The sequence below is a fragment of the Galendromus occidentalis genome, unplaced genomic scaffold (genome assembly GCF_000255335.2).
Source record: "Galendromus occidentalis unplaced genomic scaffold, Mocc_1.1 scf7180000077515, whole genome shotgun sequence".
Taxonomy (NCBI): domain Eukaryota; kingdom Metazoa; phylum Arthropoda; class Arachnida; order Mesostigmata; family Phytoseiidae; genus Galendromus; species Galendromus occidentalis.
In genome coordinates this window covers 948,648-973,581 of record NW_003805503.1, presented here as the reverse complement: position 1 = coordinate 973,581, position 24,934 = coordinate 948,648, and the positions used below count along the sequence as shown (strand labels likewise).

The following is a 24,934-nucleotide window of genomic DNA, read 5'->3' as shown; positions in this document are numbered from 1 at the left end:
CTTTCCTTTGCTCTGCAAAAATGCATAAGCTCATTGATATGCATGGTGCCGCGTAGGGCGAAGGTTGATCTACCGATTATCATCTCGCAGACGACGAGCCCGCTCTCGCTACTGCCGCCGTCTACTTCGTACGTAGAGATTCCTTAATTGCGCTGCAGGGTAGCGCGAAAATGGTTTTCCCATAATCTTCGGCGGGGAACGAAATGAAAGGCGTAGGCCTGCGTGTTTAACCTCTGCACGAAATTCGCCCATTCCGATCTCGGGAGCGGTCTTTTGTTCCTCACTCCATTTGCCGGGCCCGCTGCGCACTCCTCCTCCTCCGCCCTCGCCGAACGAAAAACGGAGAAGTCGGGGAATGACTCCGACGGGGAGCGATTCCGTCTCGGGGACCCCTGGTCGCGTGCGTCTCGTTCGATACCGGGGCCTCGTCTTCCCCCAGTAAACAAGCAGCAGGACATTTTCTCACATGCGCAGCCCTTCATTCGCTGCTTTCGAGCAGAGTCGGCCTAACGAGTACCATTGAGCAGCTGCGACGGTCTTAGCACCAGCCCCAGTGCCGGCCCAGCCTACCCGGGTGAGCTCCCCGGCCACTCGGAAGCCAACGAAAGGAGCGGGGCCATTAGAAAAATCTACTTCTCCTGAGCAAACGATGTCATCCTAGAAAAAAAACTATTTGATGGGGCTACTCACCTGTACTGGTAGCGGAGTCCTTCCGGCGGGTGTTGTCCTTCGTTCAGACCATCGCCGAACGTTGCTGTGAGCTCCGCGAACGGACGTACGAACGGGAAGACACACTGGTTATTCATGTCGGCTGTTTCTGAGGAGTTCCGCTGAGCACGACGATTAGTTCATCACTTGATCATCACTAATCGAATATTCCACCGGGGCGTTCGTTGATTACGAACTCTTCAGGCGGTTGATCCCGCGGTTGAAGATATTGTTGTTGCTTTCGTTGACGGCAATAGCGGAGAAACATTAGCAGGAGATGGAGGAACGGGCAGAGGGGGAAGTGCGTGACGTGTGCCTCTCCAGTGTGTTTCCAGCGGGCTTCGTTTCGTGGACTGCACTTACTCGTCACAAGTGCTGCTGCTGTCACCTTCGACGAGTTGGTGAGGACGACGCCGATAACGATGATCGTAATGATGATACGTTGCAGTTAGAGCTCTGGATTAGGGGCGTCTGCTGATTCCGCCACTTGGTTCTTCGTTTTGCTTAAGTACTGTACAGAGAGCCGATACAAACAGTGTTTGAAAATTCTTCTCGTTCCCTTAACGGGACTTTCACATTTTTCTCGACCGTTAATCGTGCAACACTGCGCTCCTGCCGAACTTGACGACGAATCATCGAATGTGGCGGGGGAACCGTCACGGCGGAACTTCCAGGATGGAGGGCATTGTGGTGAGTCCCTTATTTGCTTTCGCGTCCTCGTCTGGATTTTTCGTCGGTATGCCAAAAACGCAACGGTCTCCGCGGATTTCGGCATTTGCTGCAGTTGCCTCGAGGAACTAATCTATTCTATTTTGGCTTCGATAAAATATCACGGTTCTTCAGCAAAAATCTCCAGCGTTTCAAATAGTCGTCGTCGTTCAAGTACGAAACGATGATCCTTATCCATGATTCGTGTGGCTACATGGTTTACACTCAGTCGACGGTCAGTGTCGACGCCGACGACGTCGTCGACGTCTCCATTTTAATCATGCTTACTATTTTGTCAGGATTCTTCTTCCTTTTAAGTCGGTCATTATTCAACGTCATTCAAGCATGCATTCGCACGTAGGCGTTCGCAGAACATCAGTAATGTGTCGTCAGTTGTCTCCTGTCAGTCCTTCGTGGTTGGTTGGTGTTTTTAGGTCGTAAGTTGCTGTTGTTGTCGTCGTCGTCGTCATTTCTCTGTCATTCAATGCGGCGTCCTTTCTGACGTCTACGTCGTTGTCGTCTTTGTTCCTTTTCTCTGCTGTGGCTCTCGTCGTTGTTGTATTTGAATTTTATTTGGCAGATGATGGAGCAGGTTCGTATCTCCTCCTTCCATCTTGCCGTCTCCCCGAGGTGCAAAACTCAGCTGGGCTTTGCACCGACAAGAAATCTGAAACCTCAATTGCAGGCACGTTTTTCTGTTGTTGCTCTTTCTTGGCTGGCTTCTCGGAATCGCTTTTGTCGTTGCTGCTCCTGCTGTCGTTGTTGTTGAGGCTTTTGTTGTTAGATGGTGGTGTTTGTGGCGGCAGCGGCGCCTACGCGGGTTTAGGAACACCTCAGGGAGAGAAGAGGCCGCTAACTCTTCATTGAGGCTCCGGGAAACTCACGGTGAGCGAGTTTCCACGGGTCAGATCTTCCGTCAGCAACGTACTAAGGAGTCACGGAAAGCTCGAAACGGAAAATCATCGGAAAACCTCAAACGTGTTATGTCCATCTCATTCGAGTTGTTCGTCTTCGCATCTTCTCCTTGTTGTTCTTTCCCTCGTCTGGGGATTTTTTTCGCTGATGAATGACTCTGCCGCCTGTTCGATGTGAATGGATCGGTGTTGGATGGATGGAAAACCGACGGTGGGCTGAGGGATTTTGCAGTCGGAACGGATGTGGAATCGACGCTGGTACGAGAGTGAGATGATCTCGATTCGTGAAAAAACATTGCTCCCGGCTTCCATGATGATTTGGCTGGAAGAATCTTCTTCGGTTCCGGTGAGCGTCTAATGTGGCTCTCGGCCTTCTACCAGCTGACCGGACGCCGCTCAAGACGTAAACATCCTGTTCGAGAAGGAAGGTGAGAGCTGTTGCCAGTCCGGGGCGTGAATCCTGACGTTGGCCGGCCACGGATCCTCTTCCAACCCAGACAGCGCATCGGAGGCCTTTGGAAATTCGGCTCGCGGAGGGGGAAATCCCTTGGTTTGGGGCACAACTCCCTCTCTCCGTAAATTGTGTCGCTGCCTGTGGTGTCGCGCACAGGTGGTGATTGCAAATCCGGAGATGTCGACAGAAATGTGAGTTCTGGTTTGCTTATACTACGGCTTTCTTTCTCGGACAGTGTTTTGAAAGTTTGAGAAATGACGTCGGAAAGAAACTGGCAGTGTTGAGGCTTTTCCGTCCCGTTGAACTCGACGATGAGGGATAAAGCTTCGTCGATTTTGGAATGCGCATTCTTTTTTCGTCTATCGCCCGCAGCGTAGACTCTCGGACGTTAGTACAACCACCAACCCGTCGACACGGAGCCGCGTTCTTGACGTCATGTCCGATCGGCCCAATGATTGAGGCGGAGATTTCGAACGACATCCCATGCGGAATATTTCCACTCGGCGGCTCTCGGAGCGTTTTTTTTTCGCGCTTCTCTCGCTGTCGAATCGGGCACGGAAGGCCAGGTAAGTGATCACAGTTCATAGTTTTCCACATCGCTCGCTGTTTGTGAGGAGGGCGTCATATGTAGACGGCAGAGTTCGCATTTGTGTATAAGGAGAAGGAGAAGACGACAACGTGTAACTCGGAATTGATTTGATTCAAAAGTGTCGACAGATACAGTAGATGATGGGTTTTAGACGTATAAGATGGGTCTCCATTGTGTGTAGCTCTCTCTTTCAGTGGTTAGTTCGCGTGGTTTCGTCGAGATGACCGTAACCGTTCCCCCGCGGTTCCAAATGAGTACTCGGTGCCCGGGTCAGTCGTTCGTGGCTGGCTGACTCCGAGCGGCCGATCGTTGGTTGGCTGCTTGCTCGGTGGGCAGGTCGCTTGGTTCCATTGGGGAAACATCGATCCGATCTCGGAAGTGTTGGTACGTATCATTTTTTTTCCTCGTGCATTCATCCGACCGCTTCTACTCCGCTCAAGAACCTCGAGGGCGTGATTTTGTTTTTATCATTTCCATCGGTTCGTTTGCTCCGGTAGCGATTGAGAGCAAACGACTTCCGTTGCCAGACTCCCGAAGATCGTGGCTCATGCCGATGAGCCTGTGTTGTTGCTATCGGCAGTGATGAGAGTTGTCGGGAGAGAAACAACTGGAAGAATCACGCCACTCGTTCTGGAGTAGGTTATCTGCGATGAAACGGGAAGATCGCTTCGATCTCTCAGATTGCTTTCTGAATGTTGAAATCAGTTGTTGGTATTCGGCTGCGTTTTGTTGTTGGTTCGGTTCGTTTTTTCTTAATTCGATATCATCGGTGTCGATTGCTTCAGGACGTTTCCTTGGATAGATTTTCGAAATCGTCGTATCGATTTAGGTTTTGGCGTTTGGGTCGCTGTGTATTCAGCTCATGATCATCTTCATTCTCTTTGAGCGAGAACGTTCAAAAAACGTGGAAAAATCAATGCGGCTGTAAGAAACTCCAGCAATAAGTCTGACGCATGCCGTCCTGACGCCAGAGAGGCTACTTGGCTCGGGATCTTCTGAAGTTCTTCAGAAACTTCGGTTCTTCAGCTGAGTCCCGGTTCCCTCTCGTGGCCGATGACGTCAGCGTCAGCGGTGTTTGTTCGGAATTTTTCCAATTTCTACGTTTCCTCTCGAGTTGATAACGGTCTCGAAAATCGATATCTGAACGATGATTTCGATCGGGTCTTGATCGCGGTCATGGTAGGTAGTCGCTACGGTAAGCTTTCCGTCCAAACATGCTTCCGTCAAAATAAGAACGTTGTAGCAGCGCTCGGTGGTGCTAACTGCTGAGCCAGGACATTAGCAGTCGCTTCGCTTCGATCACTGGGAATCCTTTCTTGGGAGAAGTAGAAATTCAGGAATAATTATGAATTGCAGAAACGTCAATCGATCGAGCGACCAAGCGTCCGTCCGTCCGATCGACGGACCGACGATGGCGACGACGATCGACGCAAAAACGATGAACGTTCTGCTACAGGACCGAATTACGTACAGATGAATTGAGTGGCGCGTGCGTCTGCGGGCGCCGCGCGAACTCCGGACTCGGTTGGCGTCCGAATCTCTCAAAATAGGAGAACAGACGAGGAGGGAGGGTGGAAGGTGTGTTTCACGGAAACTCTTCGAAGAGCGCTCCGTCTCGAACAATTGGTGTGAATGGAAATCTTCCCGATCGCGTTAGCGTCGTCTCGTTGTTCGCTCGACGCTCGGCGGCGGGGACGTTACTTGCGAGTCTGCGACCGTCCCCCGGATTGATTTTTCTTCTAAATTTTCGTCCGTTGATTCCTCGGTCGCGTATCTTCTTGATCGAATCGGGTTCGGAATCACGGCTCGGTGGGAAGTCACATTGTGAGAGCGTTGTTGGTGGGAACGTCAATCGGTCGAAAATTAGGAGCTGTAACGTAGATCGAGTTCTATCCGACTTTGACACGATTCTGCGTCGCGTTCAATTCGCTGTCCGTTCTGGATGAATTGGTTCGCAATAATTGCTTCGGTCAGTCGGTGCTGACAGAGTAACTCTTGACGCGCGTTCCTGACATTGAAAATTCGTTCGGCTGATGAGACCATAGAAGGAGGCATGACAACACAGGGTATTGCAGGCGGTTAGGCAGCATGATTAGGGCGATTGATGGCTTCATCATTACTCGATGAGCTCGAGGATGAGCGCTACGGCTAAGATGAATGAAAACGACGATCACGATGAACATGATGATCACCAACACGTTGGTGAGTACGACAAAGGCAGTCTGTCGATGATATTGATCGATTGATCTACCGCTTGATGGTTCTATCAATCGATCGATCGATGGGATGAATCTCGGGCGGGAAGAGTCGACGTTCATGTCCGTGATCATGAAACATACGTGTCCATGACGACCTCAACTCCGTCATTCGATGCTCCGTCTTTTGTACAATTATTGTGACAGGACTAACGGACGGTAATTGGACAACAATGATTGGCTGGCTTGCTCGCTCGCTTGCTTGCTTGCTAGCTGTCTAATGGTCGGTTATTGCTGAGTTGCAAAACTTCAATGAAGAATCGATGAATGAACAGCGATTGATCTCGATCATTCCATCACTGATTGATAGGAATCATCATCATCATTGATCGATCGTTTGAATCGCTTGATGTGACTATTCGGATCGATCGGACCTGGTTAGAGTTCCGTTCTCTCTTCATATTCGGTTGAATTCCTTCCTCCTATTCTGATTCATCGATGAAGGCAAACGTGGTGATGAACGGAAAAAGTTTTGCTTCTGAGATCGCGTCTAGTTAAGGCACCTGGTCGAACGGGAACTCTCTGAACCTATTAACCGGTTGGAGAGGAATCGATCCCCATTCGTTTGGTTGCGGCGGCGGCGGCGGCGGTTGTCGTAGAAGTAGTAATAGAAGACGTGACGGTGGTCGGTTTTGCGTAGTATTGTTTCGAAGAAGGGTCCGCTTGAGTATCAGCAAGCTACGGTTAAGCGACTTAGCCGTATTTCAGACTTCCTGATGGGAAGGTACTGCGAAGCTCGTCCTTGCAGTACCCAAGCCGACCATCCCCGGCGGTGGCGGAGCCTCCCGACAGTGCTGGAGCGGTCGGAACTCGTGTCGTCATGCAGCCGAAGACGAATCTTTAGGCTCGGCCGTCATCCTCTTAGCCATATCGGCGATCACCTCACGGAAGATCATCGAATCGAGGTTTTGGCCGAGCATGTAAATCAGGAACCAATCACCAAGAGAACCCCGTCTCACCACGGTGTGAAAGTGGTCGTAGTGTACGAGTCGGAACCGCATGTTCAGCAAGTAGACGCGTACCGGCGGGCACGCGGTCAGAATGACTCGTTGTAAAACTACGAACCCCGTGAGTATAGACAGGATTATGAACCAGAACCAAAGAAAAATATAGATTTTCTCATTGACAATATTTAGTGGTAGTATACAGATGGCGTCGTGGGTCTCTATAGTACCCGAATGACCGAACTTATAGAACTGGCATTTGGCGACCCTCGGGAAGATTCGAACCATGGGATCTAGTCTCTCTTCGTCTCCCTGGTCCATGAAGCGAATCACTTCAAGTCCGTAGGTGAGGAACTCCCCCTCGAAGAATTTGTCCATAAGGAAAATTTGGCCGACCACGTTGGCGAAGGCCATGAATTCGCAGGTAAAGTACTTGGCCACGTACCAGTCGTGTTGACGTAGCGAGTTGACGAGATAATCGACGAGCAGCTTCTTTTTATGCTTTCTCTCCGTTTCACCGCACATTCCTACGTCCAGGTCCATCATAAGCGTTTGTATCTTGCCTCCTTCCCATAGCTTCCATAGCCAACGAGGAATATAGAAGAGTGTCGCCTGGAAAAACAGCATGAAGCACACCCATTGGTAGTATTTATGGTATTTGTGGTCACTTGGCGAAGAGTCCGCTGATGATCTTGACCCCACACCGGGGTACACAACATCCTTTTGGTGACTTAGATGCATGAGCGACTTGACCGAGTAGGTCGCGTGGATCCAACAATAGGTATTGATGACGCTCTGAGGGACCTCCGCGGACCGGACGCAGTCGATGGGATCTCCTACATACTGCTTCGTGGTGACTACTATACAGAAAGCAAGCAGGATCACACAGGTCGCGGTGTAGTGCAGTCGGAATACATCATTATCGATGTGCACTCGCGATACCTTTAAGAGAGACTTCACTGAACGGATAACATCGAGCATGGCTGACGAGTGTTCTGACGCGGGCGGTGGTGGAGCCCGTCTCAGCGGCTGGGGCGGCCCAAAACGATGAATTCCGTCGGAATATAAGTACCACCCGTAGAGAAAACGAGTACAACAATTCAGGAACTCGTTTCTTTTCTGATTTTCTAGAACAGATCGCTCGTGGGCTTCTGCCGCTTTTCTGCGCAGTCGAGCCGACGAAAGCGATTCCGCTCGATGATCTTCTTGCTTTAGTTGCTGTTGTTCTTGCTGTTGACTTTGACAACGACGTTGACGAACTGAGTTTGAAACAACTTCTTGATAACTGCTCGGAACGTCTCCGTTCGACGATATCCTCGCACTTGTTGTTTCTGTTTTTGCTGTTGTTGATGTTTTTTTTCTTGATTGAGATGACGGTGACAATGAGAAAAATTGTAATAAGCTTGATGATGAATATTTTTCGTTGTTCGGCTGAAACTGGAGACCACACTGACACTTCTTGTGACTGAGAGGGCGCTCGGGCCCCGGGCCCTCGACGCCCCTGCTGACGGAGTTCTGTTTCGCTCCGGCTTTCTTGCTTTCGTTCGTTTCCGAGTAAAAATGACAATAGTAATAATAGGCAACTATCCGCTTCAACAAGTTCAATAAAACTGTTCTGACCTTCCGGTCCACGTGCACTGGACCACCGCAGGGAACAGCGGCTTCGTAACGTTCTCGCAACAGCTGCTCGTGACGCTGTTGCCGCGGCTGCTGCAGGAGCAGCTGCCGCTGCGATTCTTGCTCTTGTTGTTGCTGCTGCTGTTGTTGTTGTCGTCTTCGTATTCGTTCGTGGTGCAGATCGGAGTAGTTGTTCTGGCAAGTTGAGGTGGGTGAACAACAACAGATATTGGCAGAAATAATCGGCACAGTGGAACAACAACAACAACAACTTGTGAACAGGTTTGAGGCAGTAGTTGTGGAAGTAGTAATAGTCGTAATAATTGTAGAAGAAGGAGAAGTACACTGTTTGCTTTGTCGTTTGTCGCTGCAGCTGCTGCTGTCGCTGCTGCAATTGTTGAAGAACTGTTGAGTAGTAACAAAGTAGTATTCGTCGGGCGGTGCTCGCTGAGGATCGGTGTCTGAGGTAGATTTGCGCCGGAGATGATGACTTGTTGTCGAAGTACTGGCATTGCAAACAACGGAACTCGTCAGCCACCAGCGAATGTTCGACTGATTGCCGTGTGCGCATGACATGTTTTGTCGTAGCGAGAACACAGGAGCATACAGTTGCGTCGAGGCGTCGCTGAGGTGATCTGTTGAACTGATTTCCGATAAGCCCTGACAACAGCAACAACAACAACCCTTGCAACAAGGTACCGAAAAACCCAAGATGGCATCGAAGCAGTGAGATGAGCGGATTCGTCGTATGTTTCTCTACTCGTTCGATTGATTGATCGATCGATCGATCTGTCGGACGGTTGGTTGGTCACTCGCTCGCTCGTTTGGTCAGCTGCTTGCTTGTCGGACCGGCCGTTCGGTCGTTCGGTCCCGCCGTCCGTCCGCCTGCCTGCCTGCCTGCCTGCGAGAGGAGTTCTCCGCTGTCCTTCTCTGCTAATTCCGTTGGTCTGTTGACAAATCAACGACTCGGTCTTCACACGGGTATCACTGTCCTCCGTGTTCCGGTTCTCGGACTTCTGGGACACGGGAATAGATCACTCGCGTAGGATCTCCCCGCGTTTTTGAGGATTTGAGGCTTCCTCTTTGGATCGGGACACGGTTTTTAGGACTTGCTCCTCTCTGCGTCGGCTTGCTCGAGGCTTCAGTGAATCGTCGAGGTCTTTTCCGGGTTCGGTTTATGGTATGCTTGTGCTCAATGGGACAGCAGCTGATTTCGGAACGACAATCGACTAGCTGACGCCATCGGTATTGCTGTTGTTGATCGACGAAAATTCTTATCGCTGTCCTCGTTGTTGCTGCTGCTGTTGTTGCTGTCACTCTACTTCTCCTAGCTCGTCACCACCTCAGGATCCCAGTCCGAAGCACCCCATCGCGCACCCTCTAGCCCGGAGGGCGTCTGTGGGCGCCCCCGATCATCACGAGCATTCTCTGGCTTGAGGGTCCAATGATTTTCGTTCTAGGAGAACACACTGGAATGAGCACGCACAGCTCCAGAGAACGAAAAACCGATTCGTTGTCGCCGCACAACACAATCCTCCCTGTCCGTTCCCTGGAAGAATCCAGACGTTGTTTCACGAACGTTTCCGTCCGTCGGCAGTCGTCGCACCGTTTTGTTGAGGACGAATTTCGGGGAAATTGGAGTTTGAATACGGTCGAGAAGATGAACAACAACAAGAAGAAGTCACACTTCACACTTGAAACACACGCATTCACGCATCGACTCGAGTCTGAATTAATGTGGCCCGTCGGCCATGAATTGTTGTCGTTTGACGTCAAACCCTCCAAAATAGTCGTTCGTTCGTAGTTTGCACCTTGCAGTCATTTCATTCCCTGTGGAATCATCGAACGTGAACGTGCTTCTCGAACAATCGTGCTGTCGTCGTCATCGGTCATCTGCTGGACTGCCGCTATCGCAGAATGTGTCGCCCTTGCCGTTTGAGCAGCGGTTGCTGTTTAAGAATCACTTGCAGGTCGACCAGTTGCGGTTGCGCCTGCTGTTCCTTCTTATTGAATGGTGCTAATAGTGGCGGTGGCAGCAACAGTAGCGGCGGTCGCAGAAGCAGCATCAGTTGACGTGGATGATTGACAACAACAACGACAACACGACTTGCAGCAGCACATCCAACGGCAAACACACAGTCACTGTTTCACATCTCGTATCATCCCGCATTCATCACTACTACGGCAAGCAATCCGCACTCTGCGCGCCACTATTCCATTCGAACTGGCTGCAGAGCTCGAGTCGGCTCGCTCGCTGACCCAGACCCTTTCACTTGAGCGGCAGAGGGCGAGGACGGACCCCTCGCCGAACCTTGGGAGAGAGACAGACGTTCAGGGCTTAGGACCTAGGTGCTTGCCTGCCTGCCCGTCTGCTTGATTGCCGTTGTCACTGGCTCTACGGGACTGGTAGTATGGGAACGAGCCAACGTGATTCTTTCTTCTTCCACCACCACCGCCGCCGCCGACGTCGTCATCCCACCCCCGCGCAAGGTTCGGTGGGTCCTTACTCCCTTCCTGCCTTCGAATGGAAATATCGAGATCATGATAGAATTGAACAGTATGGCAGCGAGGGAACGCGTCCGCTCAACAAAAGTCCTGAGAAGGCAAGACAAAGAACAAGACAAGGAGTCAATCCAATTCATCGCTTTGCAAAGTAAGTATGTAAGTCGGTTCTCATCCATCTAAGAAATCGTCCCCTCGAACACGCCTCGGTCGAAGACTTCCCACCTCTATCCCCCCACAGGGACGAAATGCCACCTGACCCGGGAGAGCGGGCAAGGTCGACGGACCACCGTTCCCGTCGTCGTCGTAAAAACTGACAGCGAGCACGGCTGCATTATTGCGGGAAGAGGCGGAGATTACGGAGCGACTCGAGCGCATTTGCATGGATCAGATAGGAAACTCGAGTAAGAAGCAAAACCACTTCTCCAACATGTCACAGGGTCCCGAACGAGTTTCGCGCGCGCAGACTGGGTATTTCGCGGTTCGTCGTCGGCGTCGTCGACGTATTGAGCAAGCCACATAGCACACGGCTGGCTTGACGGTATCGTTGTCCCCGCTCTGTTCTTCCGGTTAGGCGCAGAGGAGATGGAATTCCGCAGCTGCGAAATCTAGACGTACGGTTTGTTTGCTCGCCGCCTCGCTCTCTGTCGCTTTCTTCCACGAACGAGCCAAGCTGGGAGACCTCCCCCAGCTGCTTTTGGGGGGTCCCCGAGGATCTTGTCGAGGGGCAACGCCGCGAAATGAAGAGCAGATTTGAAAACGCCTCCTAGAAGCTTCTCCAACATTTGTAAAGCCGACGTCTTGTCGCTTCGTCTCCGACCGAGGCTGTTGCCGCCGCCGTCAATCCGTGTTGGTAGTGTCTCGTTGCTGCTGCTGGTACCGCCGCCGCCGCCGACGTTGTTGTTATTATCCGAAACTATAAAAGTTTATTTATGGGGGTCACTTATAACTGCACACAGTCAGGGCGCTCTGAGCGTTCGGTTCCTTTGCTGGTTCGCCCGAGCTTGTCATTGTTGCTCGAATCTGTGTCTGCTCTCGGACTCGATGTGAATCTGGCTCGGCCCGCGGTTCCGAAGGCCGTCGACGCTTCCGGAAATGTTGTACACAGGAGAAATTCTATCCCGTTACGTGTGGGTAACGATGATCTACGAGATGCTCGTGAGAAATTCTTCCGCACGCGGCGAGTCAAGATCTATAATAGTTATGCTGCCGAGAAATAATCAAGACGGCGGATCGTCTTACCGCAAAGCACCATGTACTCCAGCTGCAAAACTAACCAGAGACACTGATTGCTCTCCGGTACGGTAAACATAGATATACAAGGAGGAAACGAGACACGCTTCGCAAAGATGACAGATGTTTACACACTTAACCTCAAACGAAAGAAATGAAGCCCTTGCACATCACAACGGACCTACGGTCTGTGGCTTTCAGTGTTTACACGTTCGGAACACAGCGAAGCCGCTGAAGCACCACGAATCGGCCCCTTTGAACGGTGTAGGGCTTCGCTGTTTATAAAAAGCGAATAGCTACCAGGCTGGAATAGTACATGTCTTGTTCTCTCCTGCCGGCAGAACGTCGGAGCTTCCCGACGGGAAAGAAAATCCCGGCTGGGAGCAAAAACAGAAATTGGATTAGAGGAAGAATTGCTCTTCTAAGATGGCTTCGTCCTGAAGTCTTCGCAGAGAACATTCGGATTCCAATGACCGGAGAATATCACAAACGAAGTCATGTGGCAACTGTCGTTGTCGATGAGAAACTCGACATGTGCGACTGCTGGGGCATAAACGGCTCCTCGACGATTGAGTTTTTCCGAGACTCTTGCGACTGACGTTGGGACGGCAGAAGCTCGACTCCGGTGGGGAGATTCATGAGACGGACCCCGACATGGAGCTAGTGATTCATTAGAGCAGTACGCTATGTGAGACTTCTCCCGTATCCTCAGTGCAAACCCCAAGTCACGGTCACGCGAGTCCCGTATGACGAGACCAGGACTCCATTCCTCCTGCGCTCGGCTAAGGCTCTTGCGTCGACTTCCTTTCGGATTCGATCTCTTGCTCCCGACCAACCTCACGAGGAACAATCGGAGTAATTCGATGCCTCGGAGGAGCGATTCCGTGAGTTCTTACGCCTTTTGTCGCTCATGTGAAGCCAAGGATCCCATTCTTGCATTATTGGAATCATTTGGGAATCTGTCGCCCCTGAAAGCACTTGTCATTTTATAGAAACAGAGTGAGATCTCCTCATTGAGAGACTCGCGCGAGCGGAAAGCTCCGTAACTCGTTATGCATGTTCTGTGTGACGAATGTTTCTCGATATGATCTTCGAGGCGAGCAAGCCGAGGTATCGGAAGGAGAAAGTACGCCGTATTGAAAATTTATTTTTAGGATCTCTGGTGTCAGGGAATTTCCTTTTTCAGTATAAACTCGTTTCAACGAGCACGCTAGCGCTGGAAAGAACGGCATGTTAAATTGAATTGTATTTTCGTACGCATCAGACTCGTTGGGAATCAGTCCAGAATAGAGCAGAATCGCCGGTTATATGTTCTGAGAAGCTCGCTGAGAGTCGAGTCGTTGTGGGACGCTTTTCGCTGAATGTTTTCGCGGGAATTGCAATTATTGCATGTATCAGAATCACGCAACTCTTCGCAGAAATCATTGTGAGTAAGTCCAGAGGAAAGAGCCGAAATCGGAAAGGTTTATTTGAGACTCGATCTTACACTTCATCGCTCCAAATGGCCTCCGCCTCGATTAGGTCATTGCTCATTCTCACATTCCCTGGAACCTCGACGATACGGCGCGAGGAAAATTCTTGAAAAGCTCCACTCCGTATGTAATTTCCGAGGCCAATCCATTGAAGGAATCAGAGCGGGTCTACTCACTCCGGATGCTGTCCTCCAAAAGCAGCCGTCATCGTCATTCGAGAGAAATCCAAGAAAGTTTCTCCCGCCTCGCCGTCTGAGCGAACATTCCGAGAAACTTCCGAACGGATCTAATCCGTCCGTGACGCCTGCGACAGCTAAAGGATGATGCACAGCGAGAGACTCACCTGGAATTCAAATGAAGCTCGGTTATAAACTCCTCGAATCTGAAATGAAGCCTGAGGAACTCTCGGAATTGCCGGATCGCTCTCTCGTTCACTTCATTCCTGTCCCTTCCAATCCCTCGGCCTCTCTCCCACTTTCTCTCGAGGAACGAGCCCGAGAACGAATGATCGTCGACGTACCGATGAACTCCGCGAGATCAAATCCAAAAGCATGCATAAATTCTCCTCCGAGCGGACTGGATGAACTAGATAATACCAGAGATTATCATCGTCGCAACCTGAGTCCCGACGAAGGGAAAGAACCGCAAACACGGATCCTTCAGTTTTTGAGGAGCGAATTCGCGCTTGAGCAGTTTGGATTCCGACGAAGAAAAGTCCCAAAAATGGTTCCCCAGCTCCCGACACCCGGGACGGTTGGAGAGCTTGTTGAGTAGGAATTTTAAGATTGGCAAATTATTCACCGAATGAATTATGCAGACGCTTCCGTTCAATCAGTCGTCCCGCTCCCAGTACATTCCCGCTCGGATCCACCGGCCTGACATGATGCAGGATCTCTGCTGGGATTGCGAACACCTTGGACCCACGGAACGCTAGCAACCACCGACTTGAATTTATTACTCGGGAGATATTCTTCCGAGATCGATTCAGAGCGACTCCGCCGCGGAGAGACTTTATTATTTCTGGCCGGGGCCATCGCGCTGAAATGGATTCCCCGAGCTCAGTTGAGTTCGCAGCGAATTTTTTTTATCGCAACCATTCCGCATCGAGTCTTTGAGGCAATTCGAAGTTTGGCTACTCGCTCAGTAGGTCCGCTCGAGCGTCAGTGAGTGCCAAGTTACAATTTATGAGTAGGACTGCCAGCGAGGTCGCTCCGCGAACTGTTGCACAGACTTCACCGGCCACTCCGCGAGAAAACTGACTCGGACTGACCCCCTAACCCCTTCAGTCTTATTTTTCAAGATAGTCCGAGCCAGTAGCAACAGATTCTCAGAATTGCATTGAGATCTGCGTTGAAACGTCTCCAAGCCCGAGCTAGCAAGAAGCTCGCGTATCAAGTTTAGCCCCTGATTCTGTTCGGGAGTCGAGGACGAATCATCTACGGCTTTCGAACGAGTGTTTGATTGCCATGGAAATAAGGATAATGATGGAAGCCGAAAGAGATACACGGGTCGATTCCTGGTCTCGAAGACGCCTCGGCAGTTCGGGACTTTTCGTTCCGTGTAGAACGAACACTGCGAATCTGGTGCGTTTAATTGATTGGCCCCTTGAGAACCACTCGGCTTAGATTGCCGGATTTCCAAGGCGGGCGAGTCCGAGGAGAGTCTGACGCAGGAGTGAGCGAACCCGCGAAGACAGCGAGCAAGCCGTCCCCTTGGAAGGCGCTGTTGTGTCATCCATGCGAGAAAAATTCAACTTCTTCGGTTGAGAGCGCTCCTTCTGGTGATTCTGTCGGACATCCGCATCTGAAAACACTGAACCTCCTCAAATTGTGATAAACGGATCCATTCCTTTCGGTTCGCCTCCCTCCGACCCCACGGCCAGCAGCCTTACGGGCCCGTTGCGCGGAAGTTTTGTCGACCATGGCCTGGGGAGTCCAATGCGACTCTCGCCCGGGGAAAGAATACAATCCTCTCTGGCTTCCATACTGCCTTGGCTCGGCGAGTCTTCATCGGTATTTTCGAAATTCATAGTAATGAATAACGAGACAGGCCAGGGGGTTGAGGGAGACCTGGTGTAACGGATACGGCGCAGCAGCGTGGCGCGAGGGAATTTGGATTTCGACGCGGGAATTTCGCGGAACGCTCATCTCGGACCTTCGTCTGGAAAGCTCAAGAAACATGAGATATCCGCTGCAGGTGGCTCGGATGCCTCATGCCTATGGAGGTTGCTGCGAACGGCGCGGAGCTCAGCCGTCTAGCGACGCGGACGGGCGATGACAAGAGGTCCGGTGAGCAGTTGTCGGCTTCGAGCAGCGGACCTCGGGTGGATCCACGGACTCGCTCGTTCGTTCGCCTAACCGATGGCGCTTGGATGGCCCGCTGTTCACTCGAACGACGTTCAGTAAATCATCAATCCGATCCGCAATATATTGACCCCAGTGTTCCTCCGTCTCCGTTGTTACATCTCGCTCGCTTCCGCCGTCTTCTCCTTCGTCTCCCGTCGCTTGTCTTCGCGGCCGCCGCGTGAGCTTCGCGTTTTCTGCGAACCTAAGTCTCGCGAAGATGGGCCATCAATATGTGGATGATGACACCGACGGCGAACACGATGACGTTGTTGTGTGTTCTGACGCCCGAGGAGAGGATTTCCCGCCAATCCGACTGTTCCTTACTCTCAGCCCCTCGCGCTCCCTTCCCTTGGTCGTTCCCTCTTCTTTGCCATGGCGTTTTCTGCTCTGGGACTCGCACGGTCTTCCACATGGTCTCCGATCCTTCAGGGCCGTGAGCGCCGCTCCTCAGATTATCGAGAGCATCGTATATATTTCTCATCGGGGATGCTCGGAGATCGGGAAATCGAAACTTCGTGAAAGAAGCCAGATCAAGCGTGACAGAGCAGCACACAAGAACGAATTCTCTCGAGAACTCTTCCGCGAACCCTGCTGGAAGCCATCGCCGAATGTTTCCTCATCAGGGACGAAAATACGAGGGAAAAGTCACGCAGGGTCGATTCGATCTCCGGAACGATGCCGCAACGCGTGAAACCGCCGAAACGAGTTTAGCGACGCAACCGACGTATATTCCAGGAATATAAGTCAGCAACTTGCAGGCTCTCACGCTAGCTTTGCCGGCAAGTGGGCGAGCGAACGGTCCGTCCATCGGTACGTCCGTCGGTCGCCGGGTGAACGAATGAACGGGGCAGCAGCTACTGCGTGTGTCCTGCATAAAAATCACCGTTAAGTGACACTCGGCCAAATGGGGCGGCCATTTGATACGCCATGCTAAAAACACCTCCGAGCCTCCGGCTTCCTCCGCTCGTTCGTTCGCAAGCAATGACGGCGGCGGAACCTTCAGCAATAGGCAGTTCAGTCTAGCTGTCCAGCAGTCCATACGAGGCATATAGCGAACGAACAAGCTCCCCGTGTTGCTACCGTCGCCAGTACTGCCACTATCGCTGCTATTGCTGGAGTTCGCCGCGAAGACCTACGAACGAGCGATCCAGCCCGAGAATGGGCTCATCATCAAGGACCGTGATGAAGAACGCGCCGACATAGAGTTTCAGAAAGGCGGGGGGACTTCCAGAGAGAGCCAACGTCGCGATTTGAGGGAGCAATTCTTCTGGAAAAAGCGCTCTCGCGAGGCACGAGAACGGTTCTCGGTTTTGTATACGATTGTTTTTCCTTACGAATCCTTATGGTGTATCGCGAGTGCAGTCGAGGCGATTTCTCTGGATATCGAACAGCTGCTCCTACTGCTGGACTCGGATTGTTGACGAGCCGTCCGATGCGACGGATCGGATGGAGCTAGCTGTCCGTCGAGGGAGCCGCGAACGGCTCAATTATTATGGGTGAAAGAATGGGGCTGAGCGGCAAAATGCGCCACTGATCTGTTTTTACTTCCGACTGCGTGGAAGGAGGTAGGGAGCTGGCGCGAATCCATCCACGGCGGACTGGTCTGGATTCCGGACGCTTCTCCAGGGCTCTAGCACGTCCTCTCGCGTCCGCAAGTTCAATTCCGTCCATTTGGCGCGTTTTCAAATCCTCAGAGTTTGGCACAGACAGAGTTTCTAAACTGAATTGTTTGATTCCGAAGATAAACATTAGTCGGATCACGGTCAGCGTCGGCCACTACGCACTCTCGCTCCGGAACCCAGCCGTGGTCGGTACGGCTATCGTTCCTATCATCTTATCGCGGCAAGCTCCGATCCCGACCCTCGACTCATGATCAGGTGACCGTTTGGTTGCGTTCGAGAACAAGATTTTCCGCCAGCGACGGACAATGTAGGGAGAAAATCAATGCAACACCGCCGTTTCGAGCGGTGCGGCGTAATCTCGCGAGCGGCGAGCGAGACTCGAAATCGAAGCTTTTCGGGCGAGGCGGCCCCATATCTCCTCCGCGAGCGGGGCGGGCGGGATCGCCTGACAATTATCGTCGTCACAATGCCCAAATGAAGCCAGTCGATAAGCCTCTCCGAACGTCGGCTTTCCCGTTCGACCGCGCGGCTCTGTCATCGCACTCAGTTCCCGGCCGATTTGCGAGTCCTCCTGAGTGTACTCTCCTGAACGCGATCCCCAGACCGGTCCGATTGTTCTAATCTACGAAGCGTAAGAATGGTCGATTCGAATACGAATGGCGAGGGAACGACTTTTTCCCGCTCCGGGACCTGGTCGTCAGTGGAGAACAACCTGATCCAATAATAATTCCCTCTCGAGACATACACACATGCAATTAGCGGTGAACAGGCGAGATCAAAATGAACCCATTCCCATTGAGGGAATCGCGAGCAATCAGAGGAGGATTTGTCGTGTCAGGACTCGCGACTGGAACGATAAAACGGTGCTTCTTGAAACTCGATCGTCGATTCTCGAACCGCGGAGAAATTCCTAGGAACTCTACTCAAACACCTTCGAAGTTTGTCCCCACCCGAGACGGACAATAAAGCGGTGGACTGATTAAGCTCGAAGCAGCGTCCGCTACCGAAGTTCCCGTCCTCACCCTAGTCTGTCCAATCCTCCAATGGCTGACTGAAAGCGGGAACAAACCTCAGAATCACTGTTTTTAAATGAAGCTCCGCTCCCTGTGGTCGGAGGCTACTTGCTCAGTGGTGGCGCCGTACCGAAGCCTCGCAGAATGAGACGGGACGACTGGAACAGTGCTCGATCGGAGAGATTTCGAGTTATGGGGAACAATTGCGTTACGGATCTGATTGGAGCCGAGGCGTTGGCAATCGTGTTGTTACTGGCGGTGTCGGTGCTGCCGTCGGAGCGAAGTCGGTGGAAGCCGCCGCAGAAACAATGCTCTGCCGAGGAGAGCGGCTCACACAGAAGTGAAACAAAAAGCGGAACGGCTTAAGTACAAATCACTACTTCAATTACTCAGCTACGGGGCTGCTCGACGCTGTCCGTGTCGCCCGATGGCCTATACTCAACGATCGCATTCTACACGACTCGGAGTTCGTCCGACTGCAGGGACGATGATTGGGTTTCCTCTGCAAGCTCCCGTTGACCGCTCAGAGATTTGTGCTGAACTTGCTCATCTCGGTGAAATCACGCGGTCCACGCGGCAGGACTTCAAAATCCCGCCGGCGACTTTCCGCTCGAGTGGTATGCGTCCGGGAGAGCCGATAGATCTCACCGGGGGCTGCATTCTTCAAGAGTCCCGAACGACTCTCTCCTTCACTACACTATAAGGAAGTTGTCGCAAGTCAGTATTGTAAGGCTCCTAAGATCGAGCTCTTAAAACTTCTCCTCTTTCTATCTGAAGTCCTCTCGCTTTTCTAGAAGGCGGAAGCACCGAACCCCTCAACTAACACAAGCGATCTCGAATCGGAAATCTTTTCAATGAATTGACATCGCGAAACTGGATCGTAATATTGGAACGCAGTTCGTTTATCGTGTGACCGGTCGACCATTCGATGGCCATCTAGAGGTTCTGTTGCGATTTGATGCATGCCCCCATTTTCCACGGGGAAATGTATACGGCACACGGCATACAGGATGAGCATTCAGAATTCGCCCGACACTACAATGCGCAGGACTGGATGAGATTTTTCGAAAGGAGTCTATTACGCTTTATTGAGGGAGCCTTTCCTTACCACGAAGAAGGTGTCCTGTGTTCCGTCGGGAAGCGTTCGACTGAAAACAATACAGGTCGAGCTCGCGTGCCGGCCGGGAAGGATAGTCTCACTTCGGGTTTCGCCAGGGCCGCCCACTCCGCCATCACTAGTCAATATATGGTGTCGGTGAAGTTTTCCTACAGCCAACTAGCTCACGGAGCCCCGCCGATGGAAGCCACGACTCTTGTCCGCTCCTCCACCTAAGAAACTTGCGGTGGTCACCTACCAGCTGATCATACGGTCGAGGCCCGGCGGGCTCGCTGGCTGGTCGGCCGAGCGAGCGGGCGAGCGACCTACGAACAGAGCTAGCAAACGGCGCGGCGAGCGGCTTTTTTCAATCCATTACGGAGATTTATAAGTGTAGGGACACCAGCCAGGCCCAGTCTTTTTCTCTCTTTGCTTCTGCGCTCCATGTGTGTGCTTGTGTGCGTATGTTTCATTTTCAGCCTCACGAAATCGATTAAGGACCAAGGTCGTACGCCTTGCCGAAAATTCATAAGTTGCCACCCGCGCGCAAGTCACCTCTGACCTCAGCAGCTCACTTGGGACTTTTGGTCAGACACGAGCTAAGAATGAATGTCTCGAGGATATATTGAGGTGTAAAGTGAAATTGAGTGGCAAGCCCCCGCCTATACTTAGTAGCTTCTTACGCCCGCTCGCTCGCCCGCCCTTTTCGGCTGCCTCCGCTGTCGCGTATTCCCTATCGCGACGCTGGCTGTCGCTCGTTCCCTAGGGTTCGTTTTTTGACGCCTACTGCGATACTCCCGTGTTTCCAATAATAATTCTTAGCGATGGAAGAGCTGAACAGCGTCGCAGCCGAGCGGAGCATTTTGTGGAGACGAAGTGTGTCTGCTCGATCGAGGGTGCGGGGGCAGGAGGGGCTGGGGCGGGGGCAGGAGGGGCTGGGGCCCCTCCGGCGGCGGCGGCGGCAGCGGCAGCATGGCTGTAGAGAGACGACACGTCTCGCTTATATAGCTGCAGCGCTGCTGGATGAATTCTGACGACAGGGTCGATGTTTCGAGTTGATTTCAGTCCCGAGGAGCCTGAACCGAGACGGAAGAGACTGCTGCAGGGACATCGAGGGCCAGGGCGGTAGGCTCACATGCCCTGCATGGAGAGAAGATCATAAACTTCGGTCGACTCACGAGCTTCAACGGAACTCACACGAGAGAAGAGTCAAGCGACCGCCGCAACACAGTTTCCGATAGACTCACCGTTCTCTATCCTTCGAATAAGTTCGCGTCTCTGACAAACACGATCTTCCCTTACGGACAACATTTTTCAAGCTCGAGACACCGCGGGTCGGCTTTCGATTCAGAGAACAGTACGAAGAGAATAAGAAGGGGGGGGCGGGTATCGACACTATCAGGTGGACATGTCGGTGGTGTTGTCCTCGCACGACACTTGGACGGACGGAGACACAGTGAGCGAATAATGGAGACTTAGCCTCTTGGGGATCGTGGTAGATAAAGTGACGTTTCCCTATTGGACTGGAGAAAGCTCGCAGAGAAACCGAAAATTTGAATATGCGGGCGATACGTCGAAGAGAGCGAAAGACCCACAGCCGCTTGTCGTCGTCTTCCGCGACACGAGTATATTAAAAAGTCGAGCAGAAAAGTGACGGCTGTCACTCACTCGCGCAGCCTTCCGCAAGCCTCACGCGAACTCACATCCGTAAGGACGTTCGTTTCGTGGAGAGCGGTGCACATGCCAAGTCTGTGTCGAGAGCCTTGTCAATCCAAACTTCGGACAACACTTAACCAGAGCTCGACTGGTATGTGTTTGAGCTCGTTACATGTCTCTCACCGAATTCGAACATTAGGTCTCCCGACTCGAGCAGACGCGACCAGAAACTGGGGAGAACGACTCTTGAGGAGAAGTCAAAAGTCAATCCGATTGTCACTCAATGTCACGGCATTCCCCCTCCGCGACGCTCCATCCGGCGCTCAATCATCTGTATTCGCCGCCGAATTTCGGCGGGAGTATGGAAGGAAGCCGTCGTTTGAGTTCGAAGGCGGGTGAAGGGGAGGGGGGCGCGAGTCAGCGACTCCCTCAGGAATTCGCACTCAGTCTTTGTGAGGGGAGGAACTGGGGATTTCGGTAAGTTCAGCTCCTGTAGGGATAGCTTGAGAATCGCAAAAGCCAAAATGACCTTCAGTGACTTCGGATGTCCGGCGGATCGGTCGTTGATTCTGAAGTCAGCCGTCAGCTGCTCCCGAGCTGGCAGCGTCAACGGAAAGAGGTCGCTCGGAGGGAACAGCTGATAGTCTAATTACGTTCCTCAATGGAGGAATCGAGGGACGTGACCGGGACGACGAAGCGAATAAGACTCGTTGGAGTTCGATTCCGCGGACGCTCGAGAGGAATCTTTGCCGAATATGTCTTCTTCAGAAGCCATTTCCAATAAATCTGTCCGACGCCGGAGGGCTCTGTTGACACGCTCCGTATCGGCGGCATGTTCCCTAATTTAACCAGGAAGGCGGAAAGAGCTTTTCCGATCCAGGGATCAAATACTAGTCGAGCAGGAGAAACCTGACACATGTTATTGTCTGTCACAGAAGCTGCATTTATGCGCGGAAACCAGGTTGACCACTCGACCTCGCTACAATACTGATAACGATTGGCCATTGAGGCGAGAATTGATGTCGCGTGCACCTGTGTGGCTGGGACCTTAATGCTCCTCTGGCCTTGACCCATTGAAGTCCTCTCCGAGCATCATTGCGAGCGACATCGATAACCACGACAACAATGGAAACGATAACGACTACGTAGGAGATCGACAGGAGACGAAAAAGAAAGATTCATCAGGGGAAGTACGAGGAGACATCGAGAGGGGAATGACAGGAGACGGGCGGAGCGCAAGAATCCGTCAGGGATGCGACGAGTGTCAGAGCAATATTGGAGCAAGCAAGCGGGGTCCGATCAACCGAGCATCACGTAAATGAATGCCGCCGGGAGAGGGAACACGGCCGAGCCCTCAAATGAGCTCATCATCAGAAGTAACTGCAGAGCTTGGAGTTCATCGGAGGTGAAGAGGGGGGGGGGGGTGAAAACGAGCGAAAAACCTCCGCGTATCGTCTAGAAGTTGTCCTGTTGTCCCCCGAGGCGCGGTCGTCAAGAAAATCATTATCCTAATTGCGGCCAGCGAGCAGCGGCGGTGGCGAACCTTGTTGCGGTCCTAATGCGTCGCCCCGTACGAATTGAGGGGCCAAAGATGCCGAGGAGTTCGCGATATCCTCTGTGGAGTCCGCAGTCCGAGCCGCTTGGTCGTGTCCTCGCCGGAGTGGACAACGAATCGAACTAGAATCACGCGCGCGAGCCGGGGATTCCTCCGCTCGCCATAGTTGGCAATCAAGTTTTTCCCGAAAGCTACCGTATACCCTCCGCATGCTCAGCGCTGGAGCCTCGCTCCAGGGGAGCTCTTTGCAAGGCTGCTCACGCCGAGCAGGTCAGCCGTAAAGCGTTTCCCGTTGTCCGTTTCACAGATTCGTTCGGAGGCTTACTCGCCCGCTAGCGAGCGTCCGCGTGGGAGTCTTATGGCCCCGTCGAGGCCGTTGGTGGCATCTTTCAAATAGTTCCCGGCGTCTTCAGCTAATTGGGTCAGCTGGTGCCGCTTCTTCAGCGACCAACTAGCACAAATAAGCAGGCGGCTAAAGAAAAAAGAGGCGGCGGCCGTGGCTAAGATGTCGCCCGGGGCTTAAATTGCACCCTCGAGGATGGACAGAAGTTGCCGACCGGGCGTCCGGAAAAAAGACGAAGGGCTAGCGATCTGGGACGGCGACTGAGGGCTGGACATACACACGGCTGTAGCGACGGGCTCGCCGAGCGCGGAACGGCTCAGACACGAGAACTTCTGACGCGTTCGTCATTTCTGGGTGTCGTGTTCCTCTGTACAGTGTATAGCCGTCTACTCCCGGTCGGATGCAAGCGAGCGGACCGCAGGCGCGAACTCTTGAATCATTCATCGTGGATGAAGCTCGGGATTAACGAGGACTCGACTTCCTCCTATCCTCCTCCGCTAGTGCGAACTCCACGGATTGAGTCATCGAGGTCGGTGGTCGACTCCTATCTTCGAGCCTCGTCTGTCCTCGAGCTCTCGGCCTTGCTCTTCGTCGGGTGACCGCTCCTGTGATTACAAGACGGCAGCCAAGAAATGGCCGCGTCTGGAGAATCGCCGATCTCTTTCACGAGTCGGGGAACAAAAATTAACGAGTCCCGACCCCGGCCTTTAGTGAGTCGTCTTTCGTGTCCGTCTGTCGTGGATGCTGCAACGGACTGAAATGCCGCGAGATCCGACGCCATAGCGGATCGAGTTTGGCCGCGATATAGCGGGCACGTGATCGATGCTCACTACTATCGGGAATTTCCCGTTTAAAGCTCAATTGTCCCGCCCATTTCGATGTTCTTTCCGGCAGCGACGAGGGCCGTTAAGTCCGGATGGTGAAGTCCGACCGGATTATGAGCGCTCCGGACTCCTCTCGTTGAAGGATCGATCAAGTTCCGCTCCGGACCGTCTCCGGCACCCAGCTGGGAGCGTTTCTCCCGCTCCGATTTCGTCTTCTCCGAGTCAGAGCGGAATGACTGGGAGTCGGCAACCTCGCCGACGGACTGCATGGAGTCCCGCATATATGAGTCACGCATACTCATGCGACAGAATCGTCAGGGCCGATCTGATGACCTCCTGGAAGCTCACGCGAAAACAGAAAGAGAATCCGCGTCATGGGAAATGTCGAACCCTATACCCATGCCTTCCCTTTTCGAAAGTATCTAGCCCGATTGCCTATATTACTCGAGCTTCTCCTGCCTCGGCGAATTATTGACATGCGACGTTTCCCTCTTTCTCCGCTGATTGCCTGGTAAGTGTGCGCAAGGGAACTGTCTACAGCGAAACTCTTCCAAGAACAACAAGCAATACATGAGCATAAAAACTCGTCAAAGTGAAGCGAGAACTACCCTCCGCAAACGAGGTAATCGTTAAGAATCTTCTTGAAAGTGTACTCAACAAAAAATGTCTGAGAGTCATCATAATGGATGGGCATCGACCCTACTGTCGAGTTGACGACTTTCTCGCTAAACTATGTATGGATAGCTGCCTGGGCCCGCTCATGAGTGTCGAAAATGGCCCCGTGTTTCCGAGCACGCGGTTCCCTCGTTCTTCTCGTGAGTTTCTCTCCGGGGCTGTACGTGGAGAATCGTCGAATACGGGAATATCTTCACCGTATACCCGAATCCGGGATTGACTCATGATAATTCGCAATTATTCCAACGGAAATAAAGATGCATTGCTCGAATCCATGAACTATTCAACGGCCGAAGCCCGGAGGAGCGAAATCCCATCCAAACACGATATCCGACGTCTAATCGACCTAGCAGCTGTATCGTTACATCTTCCAAGGAAACGCCGACGACGACATCTGCCGAAGCGTCAT

General features: G+C 52.4%; 1 protein-coding gene across 1 annotated transcript; it reads right to left on the bottom strand.

The window, feature by feature from the left end:
• Positions 1 to 6,446: 6,446 nt before the first annotated feature.
• LOC100907294 (innexin shaking-B-like) lies at positions 6,447 to 7,553 on the bottom strand. The gene has a single exon (XM_003747296.1). It carries the CDS (start codon positions 7,551 to 7,553, stop codon positions 6,447 to 6,449), a length of 1,107 nt encoding a protein of 368 aa, XP_003747344.1.
• Between the last annotated feature and the right edge of the window lie 17,381 nt (positions 7,554 to 24,934).

Bases quoted from the DNA above. Each gene is read 5' to 3' on its own strand.
- LOC100907294 (XM_003747296.1), bottom strand. From the start codon at position 7,553: ATGCTCGATGTTATCCGTTCAGTGAAGTCTCTCTTAAAGGTATCGCGA.